Source organism: Nothoprocta perdicaria, unplaced genomic scaffold (assembly GCF_003342845.1).
Source record: "Nothoprocta perdicaria isolate Ctin4 unplaced genomic scaffold, notPer1 scaffold_45, whole genome shotgun sequence".
Classification (NCBI taxonomy): domain Eukaryota; kingdom Metazoa; phylum Chordata; class Aves; order Tinamiformes; family Tinamidae; genus Nothoprocta; species Nothoprocta perdicaria.
Genome location: NW_020455699.1, coordinates 4202339 through 4222289, shown reverse-complemented (window position 1 = coordinate 4222289; position 19951 = coordinate 4202339). Strand labels below are relative to the sequence as shown.

The window sequence follows — 19951 nt, the reverse complement described above, 5'->3', positions numbered from 1 at the left end:
AGGAAGGGGGACCAGGATTGCACAGACGCTGTGCAGCTTGTATCAYGAGAACCTGTGAAGGGGAAACAAGAAACACGTAGGCATAAAGAGGAGGGCATAGTGCTAGGATGCAGAATGAGGAGGAGGTCCAGCCAGACTCAGGTTTACAACTTTTTGTCTTAGAAATACAAACATGACTCGCATGGGGTGGCAGCAACACAGGAACAGGCAGCTATGGCCCCGCGCAGGAAGAACTGCCCTGGGCTCCCTGATCCTCCAGGGCTCCRGCACTAGCAGAACAGGGATAATAGCTATTCTGCTATCCAGAGCAACATACCACCCCAAGTGGCTGCCTACTCTGCCTGTTGCCAAAAAAAGTCCTGATTTTAATAAGAACTGGGAGAAAAAAAGAGTTTTGAAGAGACTTTAGGGAATTGGGGCAGACCATCAGGAACTCATGCAAGCAGGTCATATTGTCTTCCATTCTTGCTAGTGCTGGCAGCAATATAGAAAGAAACAGGAGGATACAGTCCATCAACACAAGGCTGCGTGGCTGGAGCCATCACCACAACTTTGGTTTCTTCGGTAACAGGAAGCCTTACATGGCACTGGGCATRATGGCATCTAATGCCATAGCCTGTGAATGGTACCCAAGGCCTGAAGAGGCCATATGGCAAAACACGAGAACTTCTGAAGGCCCACATAGTCAASCTGCAGCTGCCTCTGCTRGAATGAGGGGCATATTGGGAAACCAACTCAAATGCCTCCACATAACATTGGGAATAAAAAAAGGAAATTGGAGATGAGTGTGAGGTTGCAGGGCCATGACCTCACTGCAGTTACTGAGACAAGATCGGACAGCTTTCATGACGTGAACATGGTCATGGATGGCTTTAGGATTCTCAGGAAGGGCAGGCCAGGAAGGCAAGGTGGCAGAGTTGCTCTTTACGTGAGAGTGCAACTGAAATGTACGATGGAGTACAGAACAGGGGAGGACAAGGCTCAAGTCAAGAGCCTCGRGGGTGGGTGAGCCACCAGGGGGCCAACAGGAGGGACGCTGTCATGGGAATTTACTACAGGCCTCCTGACCAGGAAGAGGGAATGGATGAGGCCTTCTACAGGCAGCTGCAAGAAGGATGACAGGCCTTGGTTCCTATGGGGGACTTCAACCACCCTGATATCCTCTGGGATAATCACACAGCCAGGAAGAGACAGTCCAGAAGGTTCCTGCAGAACATTGTAGGTAACTTCTTCATAGAGATGACTGATGAGTTTACAACGAGAYGCGCAGTATTAGATCTGGTACTAACAAACTAAACAAGAGATTGTTTAGTGAGGAGTGTGAGGGCTGGGGGCAGTCTTGGCCACAGTGACCACAAGATGCTGGAATTCACGATCCTGAGTGAAGGAAGCTGGGCAAGAAGTAGGCTTGCAATSCTGGACTTCAAGAGAGCCAACTTTGACCTCTTCAGGGAGCTCCTTATAAGAATCCCCTGGTCGAGGGTCCTAGAAGGAAAGGGGGTCCAGGAGAACTGGACCTCCAAGCTCCACTATTGCTATTCAAGCACCACGTCCTCCAAGCTCAAGATCACTGTGTGCCTACAAGAAAGAAGTAGAGCAAGGTAGGCAGCAGAGCTACATGGATGGGCAAGGAGCTGTTTGGTAAACTTAATGAGAAAAAGAGCATCTGCATAATGGGGAAGAAGGGCTAGACCACAGGGAAAGAATATAGGCACATTGTCAGAGAATGCAAGGAGGAAATGAGGAAGACAAAGGCCCATTTGGAATTAGGTCCTTTACTGCTAAGGCTAGCAGTACTACAGAGCTACAGACACAAGAGAGATAACTGGGAGAGAGGAAGACTTTCTGCTGGTSGAGGAGGATTGGGTTAGGGATTAATTAGGCAAACTGGCCACCCATAAATCTATGGGCCTGGATGGGATGCACCCAAGAGTGCTGAGCGAATGGGTGGGGGATGTTGCTCAGCCACTTTCATCATCTTCAAGACATCATGGAGAGCAGGGGAGGTGTCGGAGGTCTGGAAACAAACAACGTAACTACAGTCTTCAGAAAGAGCAAGAGGGAGGAGCCAGGAAACTACAGGCTGGTCAGCCTCACCTCCGTCCCCAGTAAAGTGATGGAGCAGCATTGCTCAACCGTAGAGAGCATCTCTAGGMATTTGTAGGGAAAGAAGGTGATGAGTAGTAGTCAGCATGGATTCACCAAGGGGAAGTCATGTTTGACAAACATAATAGCCTTCTACTTAGAATGACTGGCTGGATAGATGATGGGAGAGATGTGGATGTTGTCTACTTTGACTTCAGCAAGGCTTTCAATACTGTCTCCCATAATATCCTTATAAGATAGCTCAGGAAGTGTGGACTGGACAGGTAGACAGTGAGGTGAACTGAGAACTGTCTGGASGGCAGAGCTCAGAGGGTGGTGTTAAATGGGGCCGAGACCAGTTGGAGGCCTGTGGCCAGTGGTGTCCCCCAAGGGTCAGTACTGGGCCCAGGGCTGTTCAACTGTTTCATCTGTGACTTGGACCCTTGCCCAAGGGCACCACAGAGGGCACCCTGAGCAAGTCTGCAGAYGACACCAAGCTGGGTGCAGTGGCTGACACTCTGGAGGGCCGTGCTGCCATTCAGAGGGACCTGGACAGGCTGGAGAGTTGGGCAGAGAGGAAYCTCATGAGGTTCAACAAGGACAAGTGCAGGGTCCTGCACCTGGGCAGGAATAACCCCAGGCACCAGGACAGATTAGGGGTCGACCTGCTGGAGAGCAGCTCCASGGAGAGGGACCTGGGAGTCCTGGTTGACACCAAGTTACCCATGAGSCAGCAGTGCCCTCGTGGCCAGGAAGGCCAGTGTGATCCTAGCTACATCAGGAGGATGTTGGCAGCAGGTGGAGGGAGGGGATCCTGCCCATCTCCTCAGCTCTGGGGAGGCWKCACCTGGAGTRTTGGGGGCAGTTCTGGGCTCCCCAATATAAGAGGGACGTGGAGCTTCCAGAGAGGGTCCAGCAGAAAGCGACAAGGATGATTAAGGGACTGGATCTCATATGACATCTCCTGGATCTCTTCATCTCTCATATGAGGAAAGACTAAGTGATCTAGGCCTGTTTAGCCTGAAGTAAAGAAGACTGAGAGGGCACTTGATCAACATGTATAAATACCTAAGCAGAGAATATAGGGAGAATGGGGCTTAACTCTTCCTGGTGATGGCCAATAATAGGACAAGGGGAAATTGGTATAAGCTGAAACACAGGAAGTTCCATCTCCATGTGAGGAGGAACTTCTTTCCTGAGAGGGTGACAGAGCCCTGGCACAGGCTGCCCAGRGAGGTTKTGGAGTCTCCTTCTCGGGAGACCTTCCAAACCCACCTGGATGCCACCCTGTCCCCGTGCCCTGGGTGTCCCTGCTGGAGCAGCAGGGGTTGGACTAGATGATCTCTAGAGGTCCCTTCCAACCTTAACCATTCTGTGATCAAGAAATTCCAATAGCCTTTTTTTTTTTTTTTTTTTTAATGTAGGAAGTACAAAAGTAAAACCATTTTAGAAAACATTCCTTTAAAATAATTGCATATCATCTACATATACTGAATGCCCATATTCTATCAAAGTTAATCAGGATGCGTCCCACATATATTGCAGTACGATGTCGTGCAAAGCTACCACCTCATGTCAATTCTCCCTCTCCCTATAATATTTACTCATTACAACTATTTTTCTTTTGATTAAGTAGCTGGTTGGTATTCGTTAGCAGTCAGACTCTTCAACATGATCAAAACCAAAAACGCTACACTGAACAGAAATCCTGTAACTAATCACCTAGTAGGGTGACCATGACTATTTCCAGACGCTTCCTGTGCCTCTGTAAGCCAGTGACGAATTGCAGTTATTAACAGGTCAGTGAATAAATTAATCCCAGGGCACTRGAAATTATGTTCATGAAATGAAAAGTGGCCTTGCTGACATTGCATCACTATTTCTAGACAGTGCGYTTGAACACCAAATAAATCTCACAGCTTGGATGAGCTCCAAACACTAGTGACCTAGTTTCATTAAGGGTGGGAAAGCAATAGCAATTGGTCCTATGAGAGCAGATTACCAGAATAACTTCACAGAGATGAAAACATTCCATATCAAATTTTCTTTAAATCACAGATTTTCCATGCCAACATTTCAACATAAAAACTCTCAAAAAATGCCAGCCCTTCTGAGATCCTGTAAATTCTACAATTACAATGCATACATTTCCCACAAAGACATTCCTATAGAGCACTGCTATCAGAGAAAACAAATATTATCTTCTACCTCATTATCTCTTTCCATCTCATTCATAATACTTTAATACTGTTTTAAATAAAAGCAGCTTTTGCATTTGTAGTGAAAAATCTAACACTTCATGCTTAAACAGAGTTTTTACTAATAAAAGTAAGTCTATTTTTAAATATTCAGCACACAGTAATCTGCTCAGTGATCTTCCTTGATTAAAAATTCCTTGGCTTCTCTTCAAAAAACATACTGAGTATGGACAAGCTCCACAGCTGTCGACATAATTTTTTAGGAACCTTCTAAGCATTACTGCATTTATACTAGATCCAATTTATATACTCCCAGTAAGTACTCTAAAATGTCATTCCCACTTCTTCACCCCCAGAAACATCTATACTGAAGTACAGACGCATTGATGAAACTTAGTATCTATACAGAGCAGAAGACATTTCATTTTCTATTCTTATTTCTTCTTTCTGAAACCCATCCCTTTCTGCAAATTGCTTTCAATTCAGCAAGTAGAGAAAGTAACCTGAAGTACTGTGTAAAGACTATTCCTCCACAACCAAAAATACCACAACATACTTCAATGAACCAACTAAAATATAACTAATGAAAGACATTAATTTAAAAGAAGAAATATGTGCAGCACAATTCAGTAATTCAGTTTATTCAAAATTTCTTTATTTATATGTGCCATGACTAAACTACAATTTTTAACTGTATATTATGCACAGTAAGGGTCATTTGTACAAAGACTTCAACAAAAGGAATAAAATTGAAAAGACAGATGTACTATTCMTTTGACTGCCATAAAATTCTGAGTTCTCTTCCTTCAGATGTACCATTTCTAAATTCTTTACTTGCAAATCAATTTCTAAAGATTTCTGTAGTCCTTTCTTATAGTCTGATCTCAATGGAAGGTTTTAGCCAAATACTGACATCAAGACTTACACCTAAGTTTTGGAAGGGCATACCCATCACTTAAACCTGAAAAGTACGAAAGTATTAACATGACTGGTCTTGAGGTCTCTGTACCAAATGACAGCTTCTGTCAAACTGTAGGTTATAAAAATAATTGTGATAAAAAATAAAAAGAAAATGGAGGTGCAGAAGCTGAGTCACCTGACAACAACAGTTTACAGTGTGTCCTACAAAGTTCAATTCTTATGTCTGAATATCAGCTTTCCTCACTTGTGATAATCAGAGTCCTTCTACATAAATATTTTATATCTGCTTCTGTAACTTAAAAACTGTACACAGTCATTGTTGCTAAAGAACTCTTGAGAACCTTTCACAAGGTATGTAATAGGATGAGCTACATATTTTAGGACCAGACATCCTATTTTCCTCACTTTGTATTATTCTGGGTCTATCACTATTCAGATTAATTGATTTCTTTACAACACAAGGATTGCCTACACCATCTTCCTTAAGTATGTTATTTAGGAACAAATTAAAGAACTAAAATATGGAGTTTAGTGTTGCTGGGCAATTAATAAAGAACAACTAAGATACCTGAAATGGCCTGTGCAGTATGAGTAATCTTCCTCTTTCTATTTTCCTCTTCCCTCCTCTGGAACTTTTTTAATACACATAGAATTGGTAGTTGGCAATGAGGCATTTCTACTAATTTTGTCAGTAAAAGATAAATTGCATTATTCTGCCAGGAATATAGTAAAAGTGAAGGTACAGGTCATTTCTGGCACAATCCTTAATTTCTGAAAATCATCTRAAGCACAACTTCAACATGGACTATAGAAAAGATAATGAGGCAGGGGGGTACAGGACCTAAAACATAAACGCTATGAAACCTACTTTGAATTCCATTCATACTGTTGTGTTCTGCCTAATCTGAAGTTTCTACTTAGTGGCATACCGTTCTAAATATGATCATAAAAATGAATTGCAAATGCAAAGTTTGGGTTTGCTTTCTTTTCAAAGCTTCACTCTTCAGCCACTAATGTCATAGAAATGGTCTGAAAAAGATACGGGTGTGATAGTGCTACCCACGTTCACTTAGACAGTGCATGAATGGGGCTTAAATCTGCATCATTCAAGCAGGAGGGAAGAAACTTCTGTCACTTTTATTCATATTTCTGACTGTCATTCAAAAATGAGTAACACATGAATCTCACTCTACAGTTCTAAAATGTCTGAAACCAAATACASTAGTATATCTGTAAAAATGAGAAAATTGATAACTACAAGATATTTTTGATAATGGGAATGAAATTTTAATCTTAATGTTAATAAAATTAGCAGAATTCAGAAATTCAGTCTTAATAATCTCAACACCATAATATTGCTAGTGTCCTCAAGACATAAAAAAGCCTTAAAGAAGATTTAAACATTGCTCATAGCTGACATTTTTTTTCTTCATATCTAAATTATATTAATCTCCTACTTCAGATCTTCCATGCTTTGCCTTCCAGGGCTATGAAGATTCCCTTTCTCTTCTCCCACTCTAATGCCCAACTTGACTTCTGGGGATTTCTTTTGTTCTTTTTTATTCTCTTCTTCCTCTGCCTCATCAAAGGATTAACTTAAACTAGAWACAAAGTGGGGGTCAGTATTGTTCCTTGTGATTTTAAAATTTCTCAATTGTCTGATTCCTAATGTGGTTTGTAAAAAAGACAATCTCCAAATATAGGTCAGGAAGAAATCTGTGCTAGCAGGAATCACCAGAATGTCAAAAAGGGTCCATTTTCTTACACTGATTTTGACATTTCAAATAACACATTCTATACAACTGCAAACACTTGCAACATTGATGATAACTTGATACTCTGTTTTCCAGGAGGAAGTATGAATTTGTTGGGTTTTTTTTCCTTATTGGGGATGGGGAGGAAAGACAGGGAAGGTGGAAAGAGTTCTGCAGCCAGGATGCAATGGGAAAAGGACAGGTTACTCTGTGGCTTCTTCTGAAACAGCTAAATATGTGTGTTTCATGTAAATATGGGGAATAGTTCTGATTATGTGAAGTTCTCCARTCTTGTATTCCTGCAGTACATTACCATTACTTGCAAACTACTATGTTTATGAATTATGTACTGTAAATACAATTTGAAAAAACATTAGTTTTATGTATTTGCAGCAGTTTATGTATTGCATGACGTTTTAAAATTCTGCCCCAGTATTATCACCATTAGAACTGATCATAAAGCTCGGGAGAGAATGAGTCATTTGATGAAAATCAGCTTATCTTTATTTAAGAAAAGAAAAATAAATAAGATTCACAATTCTTTCTAACTTATAGAAGTAGTACTAATGTACCTCCCTCCAATAACATTCTACATATTTTGTTTAATTACTTTGGAAAAAGAGTGGATGTTCAAACATCTGTTTCCTACACTAYTAGCAATTTTTTACTTGAGGCCATTTCCTTAACACAATGCATAAAATAAACATTACAAAATATTAAAATGCAAATAAAGCTATTGAGACTTCAGATGATTGAAGAAAAAGCAGATAAATGTTCACAAAGTAATTTAGTTTCTTTACTATATCAAATGATAATAGGATTGTAAATGCTCAGCAGACACTTTTAGTCTTCAGTAAAATAATTTTAGTCCTTCATACTTGTTAAAAAAAAACGTAGTATATCTTCTTGGTTGTTCCCCAGCATATCAATTTTTAAGAATGGCATCAATGAAATTCGGAAGATGTTGATTATTTTAAGTTGTCTTCTACCAACATTTGTTAATTTGAGGAATTTACAATATTAAGACTGGGAGCAAGGGAAGCATGAAAAGTTATAAGACAGTTTATGTACCAAATGAAGAGATACACTCTTAAAGTTAACTAGTACAGTTCCAGCCCCCAGTCTGTTCCCTTCTTTATCCCATCATTTGCTTAATTGTTTCAGGACTAAGAAACTTTGAAATCAGAAAAGGGCTCAAAGGGTACTTCGATATAATGAGACATTGATATTTTCTCCTTCCTGCAGAAGCTGGCAGCTCATGGCTTAGACAGCTGGACTCTTTGCTRGATGAAAACCTGTCTGGATGGTGAGACCCAGGGAGTCGTGGTGAATGCAGTTAAATCCAGCTGGCCACAGGTCACAATGGGTCACGGATGGGGTCAGTCCTCTAAAATATCTTTATCAACGATCCASATGAGGGGATTGAGTGCATCCTCAGCAAATTTACAGGCGACACCAACSTGAGAGGAAGAGTAGATCTGCTTGAGAGTTGGAAGGCTCTGCAGAGGGATCAGGACAGGCTGGATCGATCGGCAGAGACCAACTGCACGAGGTTCAACAAGGCCAAGTGCTGGGTCCTGTGCTTGGGTCACAACAAGCCCGTGCAGCGCCACAGCCTTGGGGCAGAGCRGCTGCAGGGCTCTGTGGCAGAAAAGGAGCTGGGGATGTTGGTCGGCCGCCGGCTGAACATGAGGCAGCCCTGTGYCCAGGTGATCTAGAGGCCAACGGCCTCCTGGCTGGTGTCAGGAACAGTGTGGCCAGCAGGGCCAGGGAAGGGATCGTCCCCCTGTACTGGGCGCTGGGGAGGCCGCCCCTCCAGCACTGTGTTCAGTTTTGGGGCCCTCACTACAGGCAGRACATGGAGGTGCTGGAGCGAGCCCAGAGAAGGGCAGTGAAGCTGGTGCAGGGGCTGGAGCACAGACCTTRYRAGGAGCKGCTGGGGGAGCCGGGTTATTTAGTGTGGAGAAGAGGGGGCTCAGGGGRSACCTTATTGYTCTCTACAACTACCTGAAAGGAGGTTGTAGTGAGACAGGSGTCGATCTCTTCTCCACAGTAACTACAGATAGGACAAGAGGACATGGCCTTAGGTTGCCCCAGGGGAGATTCAGGTTAGACAATGGGAAGAATTTCTGCATGGAAAGAGCAGTGAAGCCTTGCAACAGGCTGCCTGGGGCAGTGGTGGAGTCACCGTCCCTGACCAGTGCTCAAGAAACGTGTAGATGAGGCACTTAGGGRCACGGGTTAGCAGGCACAGTGGTGAGGGGTGGCAGGGTGGTGAGGGGCTTATGGTGGGACTCAATGATCTTGTAATTCTTTTCTAACCATAATGATTTATTTATTTATATATATGTATATAAAGAATCTGAGATGAAGACTTTATGAAAACAGGCAAAGGAGAAGATAAGAGTCAGCAAGAGTAGGAATGCAAGTGGGATGGAAGCATGCAACAGCAACATGTAAAGTTACAGGAAATGCCTTTTTTTTCTTYCTAGCTATCTATATAGCTAGCTGTAATCATATATTATCTAGCAGCATCTACAGAAAGAAAAAGATTACTTTAAGTCCTCTTTCAGACACCATCATAAATGGTGCACGTTTATGCACCGCAAATGTAATAATTTCTATTACATTTGAAACTGCAGTATATAAAGCTAATTGTATTGTTATGTGTGTCAGATTTCAACTTGAAATGTATGACATTTTATTTAACCTTTACGCTTGGCTGAATTGCACAACTGCTGCAGTTAGCAATATCATATTAGGTAGGAGTTTGTCATATCTGGAAATACCCTTGACATCTATCATCTCTTAAAACATCTTCTAATAGAGACCTTCATTCAGTTTTTAAAAGTGAAAAATAATGTAGGCTAATAAAAATTCACGTTTACCTAAATCAGATTTATCATCTTTACACTCATTTTCTTTCCATGAAAAGAAAACTGATTTTTCAGTATTTTCCTCCATCATCTTTTATTATCAACAAACACTGTAACTTACCCAAACAAGATATAACATTTATAAGGCTCAAAACAATAMTGTTTCCAAAGTAGCAAAAGAAACAGAATAATAGAGCTTTACTTAATTATTTTGCTTGCTATGCATCCTGAAGACAAGAATCCAGCTACATAACACAGCTTCAGTTTCACATCTGAAAAAAAGGTGTCCAAAGCAAATTAAGATCATAGAATCATAGAATGAATCATAGAATGCCGAAGGTTGGAAGGGACCTCAGAGGTCATYGAGTCCAACCCCCCTGCTCACGCAGGGTCACCTAGAGCACGTGGCACAGGGCTGCATCCAAGCGGGTTTTAAAGATCTCCAAAGAAGGAGACTCCACAACCTCTCTGGGCAGCCTGTTCCAGTGCTTTGTCACCCTCACAGTGAAGAAATGCTTCCTTAAGTTCCTGTGGAACTTCCGATGCTTCAGTTTGAAGCCATTTTCCTCTAGTCCTATCCCTGCCCACCACTGAAAAGAGGCCGCCCCCCTCCTCCTCACTGCCTCCCTTGAGGTAAGATAGAGAAAGAGAATAGGTTGATTGAACAAAAGTTTTTTTTTTTTTTTTTTTAATGCTTCTGGGTATAATATGCTTTTAAATAGAAAAATTACAACAAAAAAAAATACTCCTGTGGTATATAATATAAATTGAAGTCTTGCAAATTAAAATATCTCCAGAAAACAATAACAAAAAAGAAGTCTGAAAGTTTTAAGTATGCAAGGTTGAAGCCACAGTTTCAACAAAGCTGGGTCAGTTTATCTGCTGATACTCATGTATTAATTTTAATGGAGTTTTGCATTATTTTATTTTATGCTTTTATGTGGAAATATAATTGTAGATGAATACCAATAACTTATCTCTACACATAAAATTCTCACAAAAAGCATTTGCATAAAACAGAAAATAAGTTTTTTTCTTTCATATATACCTGTCTTCCTCACTTCCTCCTGGCACAGAACATTTCTACTTGTCCAGCAAGCTATGCCCCATTCTATAAAAAGAGCAAGAAAGTGCTAGTATGATGATTGAAGCATTTTTATCTCCCCAGAATACATTTGTCATTGAGTGGTGTCCAAAGAAGATACTAACTAACTAAAAGTAGATATGCTAGCTAGGCATCAGTATGGCACTCACAGTGATAGGTTGGAGATCAACAACAAAAATAAATTATGGATGTAGGTATCTTTAAAAAGACACAAAGAAGAAAGAGGAAGGACAATACATGCTCTGAAAGGCAGAAAGGCATCTGAAAGGCAATTTCCAGGCAAGCAGAAATGCGTCACTGTGAAACACTTTCTGTGTAACCTGAGAGACACAGAAATGACATTCAGTTAATGGACAAGGTTTGCCTTCTTTTTACTTTTCCAGTTTAGGAAATAACAGCAGGAAGAAAAAGAACATTATTTTTGTGCAAGAGAGACTCTTCTTACACTAATTTGACTCCTGCAGAGACTACACTGTCATACCAGAAAGAAGTCTGAATCCACAGCTCACATAGACTCGCTGCTTCCAGTGAGATGTGCATTCTAACTGAAATGTTTTCCATATCTACAACATCTTAAACATGGTCCTCCAGTGTAGGAGGACCTACATGTCCAATAATAGGTGAGTTTATGTAAAAATATTTCCTGTGTGAGAAAGAAAGAAGTTATTCCCTTCATCTGGCCACCTATTTTAGATACAATTCCAGAAACTCCCAACTTTTGAAACCATTGCCCTGCAGTCTGATTAGACCAAAACTGCCCACTAGACCCAGAGTTCATGGGGAAGAAAAGCATGGGAAAAAAGAGACAAGTGGACAATTCGACGTATATACTTGTGGCAGCATAAGACTACTTGTGCATTGAATAGCAACTAATGAAAACAGAAAATAGGAGGTAATGGGAGTTCAACATGAGGTAACTGCCCTGATTTGGTTCCCGGCATCAAATTAGGAAGCCCTGTTGTTTTTCACACTTCTCCAGTCAACAAAATGTTGACTTCATCTCTGGACAGTAGGATGAACTGAATGGGAAAAAATGCAGAGCCTTTCTACTTTATCTAGCTCACAGCCACTTAAGGCTTCTTCCAAGGAGAGGCCAGAACTGGATTTAGATTTCCAAGAGTAGGAGGTTTGGTCCTCACTCATACCCTGAGCAGCTAGTCTATGCTGGTCTTTGTATGTATGTTCCTTATATAAAAGGAAGTATTGCTGTCATTCCCACTGTCTTTTCCTCTGCTGTCCACCATCAATTTTCTGAGGAGATTCATTAGTTAGCATGGATCAAGCACAGTCTACACCAATGCCTCCATGGTTCRGACTCTCAGAACATTTGGAGAAACTTTTCATTTCAAAATATTAATCGGGATTTAGTTAATTGATGCTCAACTTCAGATTTCAGCAAGCTACAGTACTTTTGGGCATGATTAGAAGCAAAATTTCTTGTATCTAGGAACTTGCATCTAGGAACTAGGAATTAAAACAGATCTGCCAATAGACAGCACCTAGGTAAGTATTTTCATAAACAGACCTGCAAATAGGATTGAATGCAACACCATAGACAAATGTCTAAATTATCTATTTGGACAAAATATCTGTCCAAAATATCACAGCCAATCTGACCTGAATATAATACTTCACTAATGAATTTTATTAACATTCTTTTAGTGTAATTTTGTGTGTAATTTCCTATTCTTTTGTGTTTGTCTTTTTTTTTTCCAAACACCCTTRTTAATTTTTCTGAGAATTCAAATGTCTACCCTATACAACTCTTGTTTTTTATTCCACTCTGTCATCTGCCAGAAATAGGTTTCCATTCTGTATGGACCAACTTGGATGAAAGAAYATGAATTTTGTCCGTGAATTTCAGATATATCAAATGGCAGCAGAAGCCTGTTGAGCCATCTTACTAGCTACTGCTCTGTTTTCAGCACCACTGTCTGATCCTACATTGGCCTAGAACAGCTCAAAGTAGCCTGAGGATGAAAAACTTGTGATAAGCTCAAATATATTCAGCAAAAATGTCCTCAGAAAAGCTGGTAAGAATGCAGAAAAAAAATCTTTACTGAATGTATCCAAAACTGCACATTTAGAAGCCTCTTTGTGGWGTATTTTCAAGGAGCTCAAGAAAAAATACATCCCTGAAGCTTTTGTATTTGTTTGTTTTTAATGTCAGTGGATAAAAATCACTCCATTATTTTACGATCAGAGAAAGACAATATTTTTCAAACCTCAGTCTTCTGATGGCAATAAAACATTCTCAATGAAACTTTCAAAGAAACTCCTTATGAGTCAGTCACCTACCATTTCAGATGAAAGGATAAGAAGTTTGATATACCTATAAATAACTGATGACAAGGAAACATGAGGCAATCTCAGTAAGCTCAAGAATACTAAGACTATCTGGAGAACACGACCTGAATTTCATAGGTTGCAGAGCATGCTTCCAAAACTACCATCCTGTGGGATCCCACGTATAGGGAGGGAGAAGATACACGGACAGAGGAAGGTAGAGGGGGTGATATCAGAGAAAGAAAAGCACACAGAGATAAACAACAGCGTTTTCTATCTATCTGCTTCTTCACCAGCCACTGTCATCAAGGCACACAATCTCATGACAGCAGTACCAGAAGGGAATATATCTTTAAAATTATCTGATTCATTTTTATCTACTGCCAAGAAGGGACCAGCCATTAGAACTCAGTCATCCTGCAAAATGCAGATCTCAACACACAGAAATATCACAACTCAGCAACAGCCATAATGATGGAGCATTTTACATGTTATAGTAGTTGTCTGTATTAGTGATGCGATGGGATTACTTTTTACACAAAATTCATTGCTGGTGTTCCCATTACRGTAGCTTTGAATTTCCTCTCAACGTGAGCTACAACAATAATTACTGAAATCTGATCTAGTGTTTTCAATATAGTTTCCATTCATTAGAAAGAAATAAGGTCTAAATAAAGGATACAAAGTTCCCCTATACCTTACAGGAAATGATGGTCAAAGCTCGAGAGGGTAGAGGGAGACAGGAGGCAGGAACTGTTTTCAAATTACTGCTCTTCCCCCAGAAAAGGATTAATTAAAATAAGAATTAAATTAAAATAGGAACAGTCTATCCATAAAATAAAACCTAATGCTTTCCTAACACAAAGACCTCCTCAAACATACATTTATCCTGAATCTAGAAAACACAAGCCAACAGCCTTTCAAATAAAAAAAAAAAAGGTATTAAAAGAACTTTTGTACCTCAAAATCTCAAAACATATTGGTAACACAAGAGATCCATTCACAACCATTTTCCATTTTTAAACTCTTACAACCAATTCACAAGGAGCATGAAAGCCAAGTTTGCATCCCAAAGTACCAAAGTAACTTTTGCATCATGTTATGCAAAAGTGGATCACTAATTAAATTACCATTTTGTACACTGACATTTAATACTACTTTTTTCTTAGTCCGATCAGTTACTCAGCTATCAGATCATGACATCAATTTCGTTTACAAAACCACTCAAAACTGACTTAATATGAACAATGATTAAAAACCTTAACGTAAAAGTGCGACTTCCTTAAAATGAGAAAAAAAATCTTTGTTAGGTTTATTAATAAAATGATTCATTAAGTGATATGAATAGTAAGTTTAAAAAAATGCCAGAGATCCTTAATTRAAACTAAGGAATAAAAGCAGAAATTCATAATCAACAATCCAAASAGAAGTATCCAGAGCACAGGTTATTGTTATCTAGTGTAACAAAAGCATAACATTCATACCTGCACCTGGAATGATTGCCAACTTTGTCTCAACAAGGCCCATTTTAGCAGATGAGGCTGAAAACAGGAATTCAAATATGAGTTCTTAACCATAATCTGTATGAAAAAAGAATTGTGTAACAGCAGAACTACCAATGTGTTAATTTTACATTTGCTTCATTAAATACAAAGGTTCATTTAAAAAACAGTACAAATCTATAAATAAATTCAAATAATCTCGAAAGATCCAACCAGTCATACCATGGCAAGYTGTGCAACTTATTGATTTTCATGTAAGGCAGATGATGCAAGTAAGCTATCATAGTAAATAGCAGGCTTATTTATAGAATGCGAAGTATTTTAAGAAGTTATTATTTTTCAACTTAAAATGTGCAGGGATGTCTGTTTCTGATGATTATGAATTCCTTAGCTGACTGAATATTCCCTCGAGGTCAAACAGCTTTATATACTATGAGTTACTGGCAACTGTTCAGGACTAAGTTTCCATTTATTCCAACAAATGGCTTTACAGTTCTGACAGCTGGATAGGTCAAGGTTTCTCTTTTCATGTGTTGTTGTCAYTTATTTCACAACTGCTTAATTACTTGTTTAATAATAAATTCACAAACAAGTTTGCTCRTGCACTGCAACCTGTTTATGTGAAAACAAGTCCATCTAGGACTCTTCAAACGAAACAACTATTTTAATAATGCATTGAAATATCCAAATATCTACCTAACCCCTCTGGGGATACTTCTAATGATAAAGCGAAGATCGTAAGAGTGAAATAAAACATTTAACAAAAATATTCTCACTATCCCTGATAAGTACTGTGAAATTAAATATCAGTAATTGCCTCAGTCAAGCTTCTCTTAAATCTCCCAGGAGTAATTGGTCCTAAACAACGTAAGAATACAAAATCAGTCTTAAAAGACTGCTGTCAAGACAAAGATTAGTCAAGCCTTCTGCAACACTAATAATCCTTTGTTGAAATAACAGGATCTGGGCTTACCTGCCACTCGTATGTCACAGGCTAAAGCAAGTTCTAGACCACCTCCTAATGCAGTCCCATCTATTGCAGCAATAGTAGGTACTGGGAGATTAGCTGAAAAAGAAAGTACCAGTTAACATTTGCTTCACAAACATCATGTCTAGAAGATATTGTATTATTTTATTCAAAACACTGTAAGACTAGGGGAAAAGTTATCTAAACCAACAGTGCAGATCTTAAAACTCATTGCTCATCATCAAGATGAGAACATTTGAAGAGTCACATACACACTTAGCATTGACCAGCTGAAAGATAGAGGCTTATAATTATTAGCAACTGTGATGATGGCAYAGCTGGAAGCTCTCTGCACGTTAATATTCCCCAGATGTCATGTGGCCAACACCAGGGCCCCTTTCTGCTGTAAAGCTGCAGCTAACAAGYAGCTGAGGGGCCTTGGGAAAGTCTTCAATCATTTTAAAGGCAAAACAAACAAAATAAATGTTGCACAAAGACATGATAGGTGGCACAGTCTCTTGTGGTCTCTATGACCATGACAACTTATCATCCTCCTTACCTGAGAAATTCAGTATGAAGCACTCAACCATAAGTAGCGCTCTTAACTTTTAACAAGTTTAAACTCTTTTCTGCATCACGAACCCAAAGGAATCTGATGAAAAATGCATTTTTCCCCACTAAAAACAAACTCATATTTATAGCTTTAGCTATATTTGATATTACATTTGCTATAAACTATGAGTAATTTTAAACGATACTGAAAAAATAGTCAAGTGGTATATTTTTGCTACTAAAATTTCAAAGACAGCCAAAAGGAATGAACTGTTGGAATTCATTAGCTGAACACTTGGGTGTACAGCTTGTTGAAATGTTCAACCAGCTCTTGACAGCTACATTTTTTTCTGCAGATACTAAGAAAATATTTTCTTCACTTTACTGCTTCAGCTACTTGAATGAACTAGCCATTGAATTCAATCTTAGCTGGAAATGAAAGAGAAATGTGCTGTCAAAATATAAATGAAAAAGAGGTGTGAGAGAGTAAGTTCTACCTTTTTAAAATACAGAAAGATAATACGAACAGAAGAGATTGATTTAAAATAGTAAATACAAATAATTTACTTTTTTAATGAACAAGTTGATTCTAAGTTTAGAATTTGTTCTATTAAKCTTATTCTGTCTCACATACATATTAGATAATTTAATTTTAAATCAACTGAAAGTTAATTTATAACAGCATAAGTAAATTGGTATATGAGTAAGTTGTGCCTTATTGCTTAAGAGCACACCTATCAAGCTAAGTGAATGGCTATTTTTTAGTTGCATATTAACATTCTTTTATGATTAACACCTAATGAGAATCTTCTTCTCTGAATTTTCCTCTCTCTTAAAATTCAAATTTTATTTTGAGTATGGCACGTATAACTTTAAAAACTCCAAGATATACATTAGATCTGATATCTACAAAAGGAGGGAGAGAAAACAAAGTAAAATCTGCTTTTTCTTTCTTAGTGATATGGAAAGACAAAATGAAAAGGCAATTGATTTCCTGGAGGGCCAGATTGCTCACCAAAAACGCTAACTGTCCCTCAGAACCATACAACACTTATGGCACACAGTGCCATATAACCTAGCTTTAGAAGTTTACAGGTGATAAAGTATTTTCTGAAGAGGAACTTCCTCTGTTACCAGTAACTGAAAAAGAAATGAAAAATCACTTGCCTGAACAYGAAGGCATTATCAGCATTAACTGCAGATTTCAGAGATTTCTGGCTACATAGATTTTTCTAATCTTAAGAGACTAGCAAATAATATCCCGAGTACTATTTATGCCATTTTTGCCAGACTCTAAGCCAAACGATACTATAATGAGTAAGTTCTGCTTTTAGCTAAGGTATAATCCAAGTACATGACATGGAGAAATATACTCATGTAGAACAGTGTTATAAAATAGCTTGGTTTCAAGAATTACAACTGCAATTCCTACTTTAAAAAAAATTACTAAAATTCTTAATTCACAGGAAGAGAAAAGAGTAAAACAATGAAACTTCTTTACTCATTTCATCACTTAAAAGATATTCATTTAAAGGGAAACCAGCCTGACACATGAAAGGTGACATGCGGGCAACCCTTTGAAGTATTAAAAATTATTTACAATAGCTTTTTTTCAAGAAAAAAATGAATAGACAGGTCCRTCTCCACAATGAATATAAATGCAAGACTCAATTGCCACAAATGACAGGCAAAAACTGTTCAAAATCTTGTCCAGCTCAACAGTTTTACTCTAAAGCATTCTACAGTTTTGTCATTCTATAGACAGTGGGTGTAAATTCAAGATGAGATTTTGCACAACTGATCATTAGAGCTAGACTCAAAATGTTATGGGTTTATCAGATAAAATCATAAGGTCTGTAAAAGAAATTTGAGATACATTTAAAATATGCACAAAATAATTTAACATAGTGTATGCAGCCCACATACRTTGCGTATATACAGAGGTTAACGTAATGATTTATAACTATCTAAATCAGAGAATGACCACTGAAGTGGTCCTTCTTGTTTCCTAATTTAATTACCTTTTGTACTCTCTGTTAGCAAATGCACTGTACATGTGAACGGAAGGAAGATAAGTTCTCAAGTGGAAAATTTTAAGTTGTAGACTTCTTACACATCAGTGAGCTTTCTATGAAAGCCATCTATTTATGGCATGATGATAGTTTCAAATAATCAATCTGTAGAGACCTGTGCAATTCCCTTCTTCCTTCATATAGGCAGGATACAGAGACATTCACAGCCACAATTAAAGAATGGAAAGTCCAGAAGACCTAGAATTCATAGTTCTGGAAGTAAACACTTGCACAGCTAGTGCAGTAATCTTTCCATGAATCAAGTAAAAGAACTAAAACTAAACTAAACTAAATAAAGGAATCTCATTCAACCCCTATGAGTACACAAGTAACTGTCTGCTATAGACTATCGGAATTGGAATTACTTGCCTTTTATCACAGCAGTCAGAATTTGGGATTTAGCAACACTCAAATGGAAGTCCCACCTCCAAAGTCTTCCTTTTAAAGTATTTGATATGAAATGCCAAACCGAAGACCACACTCATGTCACTCCCCGAGTTACTTCCCTTCTAGCACCTGGACACTGCTGAAAGAGTTCTTACTGTCAATCCCAGTTCTCAACTGGGTCACTTGGCAGCCAGTGCTAAGAAATACCAGTTACTCAGCAGTAAAGCACTACAGCTCTCTCACTGTTTTTAGCTCCTACTGACCCAGACATAAGATTCATAAGCCTGACTTGTCTTTCCTGTAATTTTGAGTATATAGCTAGTGGCCCAAGAGGCAAAATTCTTGTTTTGCAGTACTGACATTAAGAAAGTAGTTCCTGTACTCCTCCCACACACTGGGAGCGTTTCCAACTGAGCTACAAGCAGCAACAGAATTCAGATTTATGTGAAAGCAAAGTTGAATTCCCACAGAATAGAAGGAGAATCAAAATTCAGACAAACACTTCTCTAAACTACTTATCCTACAGCTGCATTTCCGATTATTTGACAAATAATGTTCGTTTAGTACATAACTCATTAGGACAAGCAACTGCAAGTGTCATTTCAAGCAGCTTATTTTTCTTCTTGAATAATAGACCCCATAAAGAAACAAAGATGAACTGTCTAAAAATATCCTGCATACTCTGAGTATTCTATGGTACACTGCAGGAACGCATGCTATAAATTGAGGGATGTATAAAAAGCTCTGCAATTCATTATCTAACCTAAGCAGATGAAGAAACTGTGGCAAATATTTGCATTCTCCTGCCTACAGCACAAAAGAAACCTTTAAATCTTACCTCACTGAAAATAAACTTTCTGATTTGTTTCTCAGTACATCTATTTAAAAGTAATAACGAAATGACACCTTCTAATTAAGGAAACAAATGGGTCACCTGCCCCCAAAATGACTAAACACAACTAAACACCTGTTTGCAAATTGCATAATTGATGGMCTAGCTAATAGGTAAGCAAGAAATGAAAAACATTAGAAGTCACAACATACAGTAAAAGTGTCATAGAAAGAATTATCAATTTTTGAGCTTATTATTTTACTATTTGAAATCAGTATCTTCTAATAATRAATGTTTCTAATGTTTTTCTAATAATACCAAGGTTTTAATATTACTGATGGATTTCAAGTTATGCTGTAATTACTACAAAATGATTTTTTATCTGGTTTTAAAATAGTTGAGTTCATATGTTGA

At 38.6% G+C, this 19951-nt stretch overlaps 1 protein-coding gene across 1 annotated transcript in view; it reads right to left on the bottom strand.

Annotated features, from left to right (window-relative positions):
• AUH (AU RNA binding methylglutaconyl-CoA hydratase) overlaps nucleotides 1-19951 on the bottom strand; it is a 93671-nt gene that overhangs the window by 39560 nt on the left and 34160 nt on the right. The window contains exons 5-6 of the mRNA XM_026046591.1: nucleotides 15701-15793; nucleotides 14710-14766 (exon numbers count right to left, since the gene is read on the bottom strand). Of these exons, the coding sequence (XP_025902376.1) occupies nucleotides 14710-14766; nucleotides 15701-15793 (150 nt within the window). The remainder of the gene's footprint in view (nucleotides 1-14709; nucleotides 14767-15700; nucleotides 15794-19951) is intronic.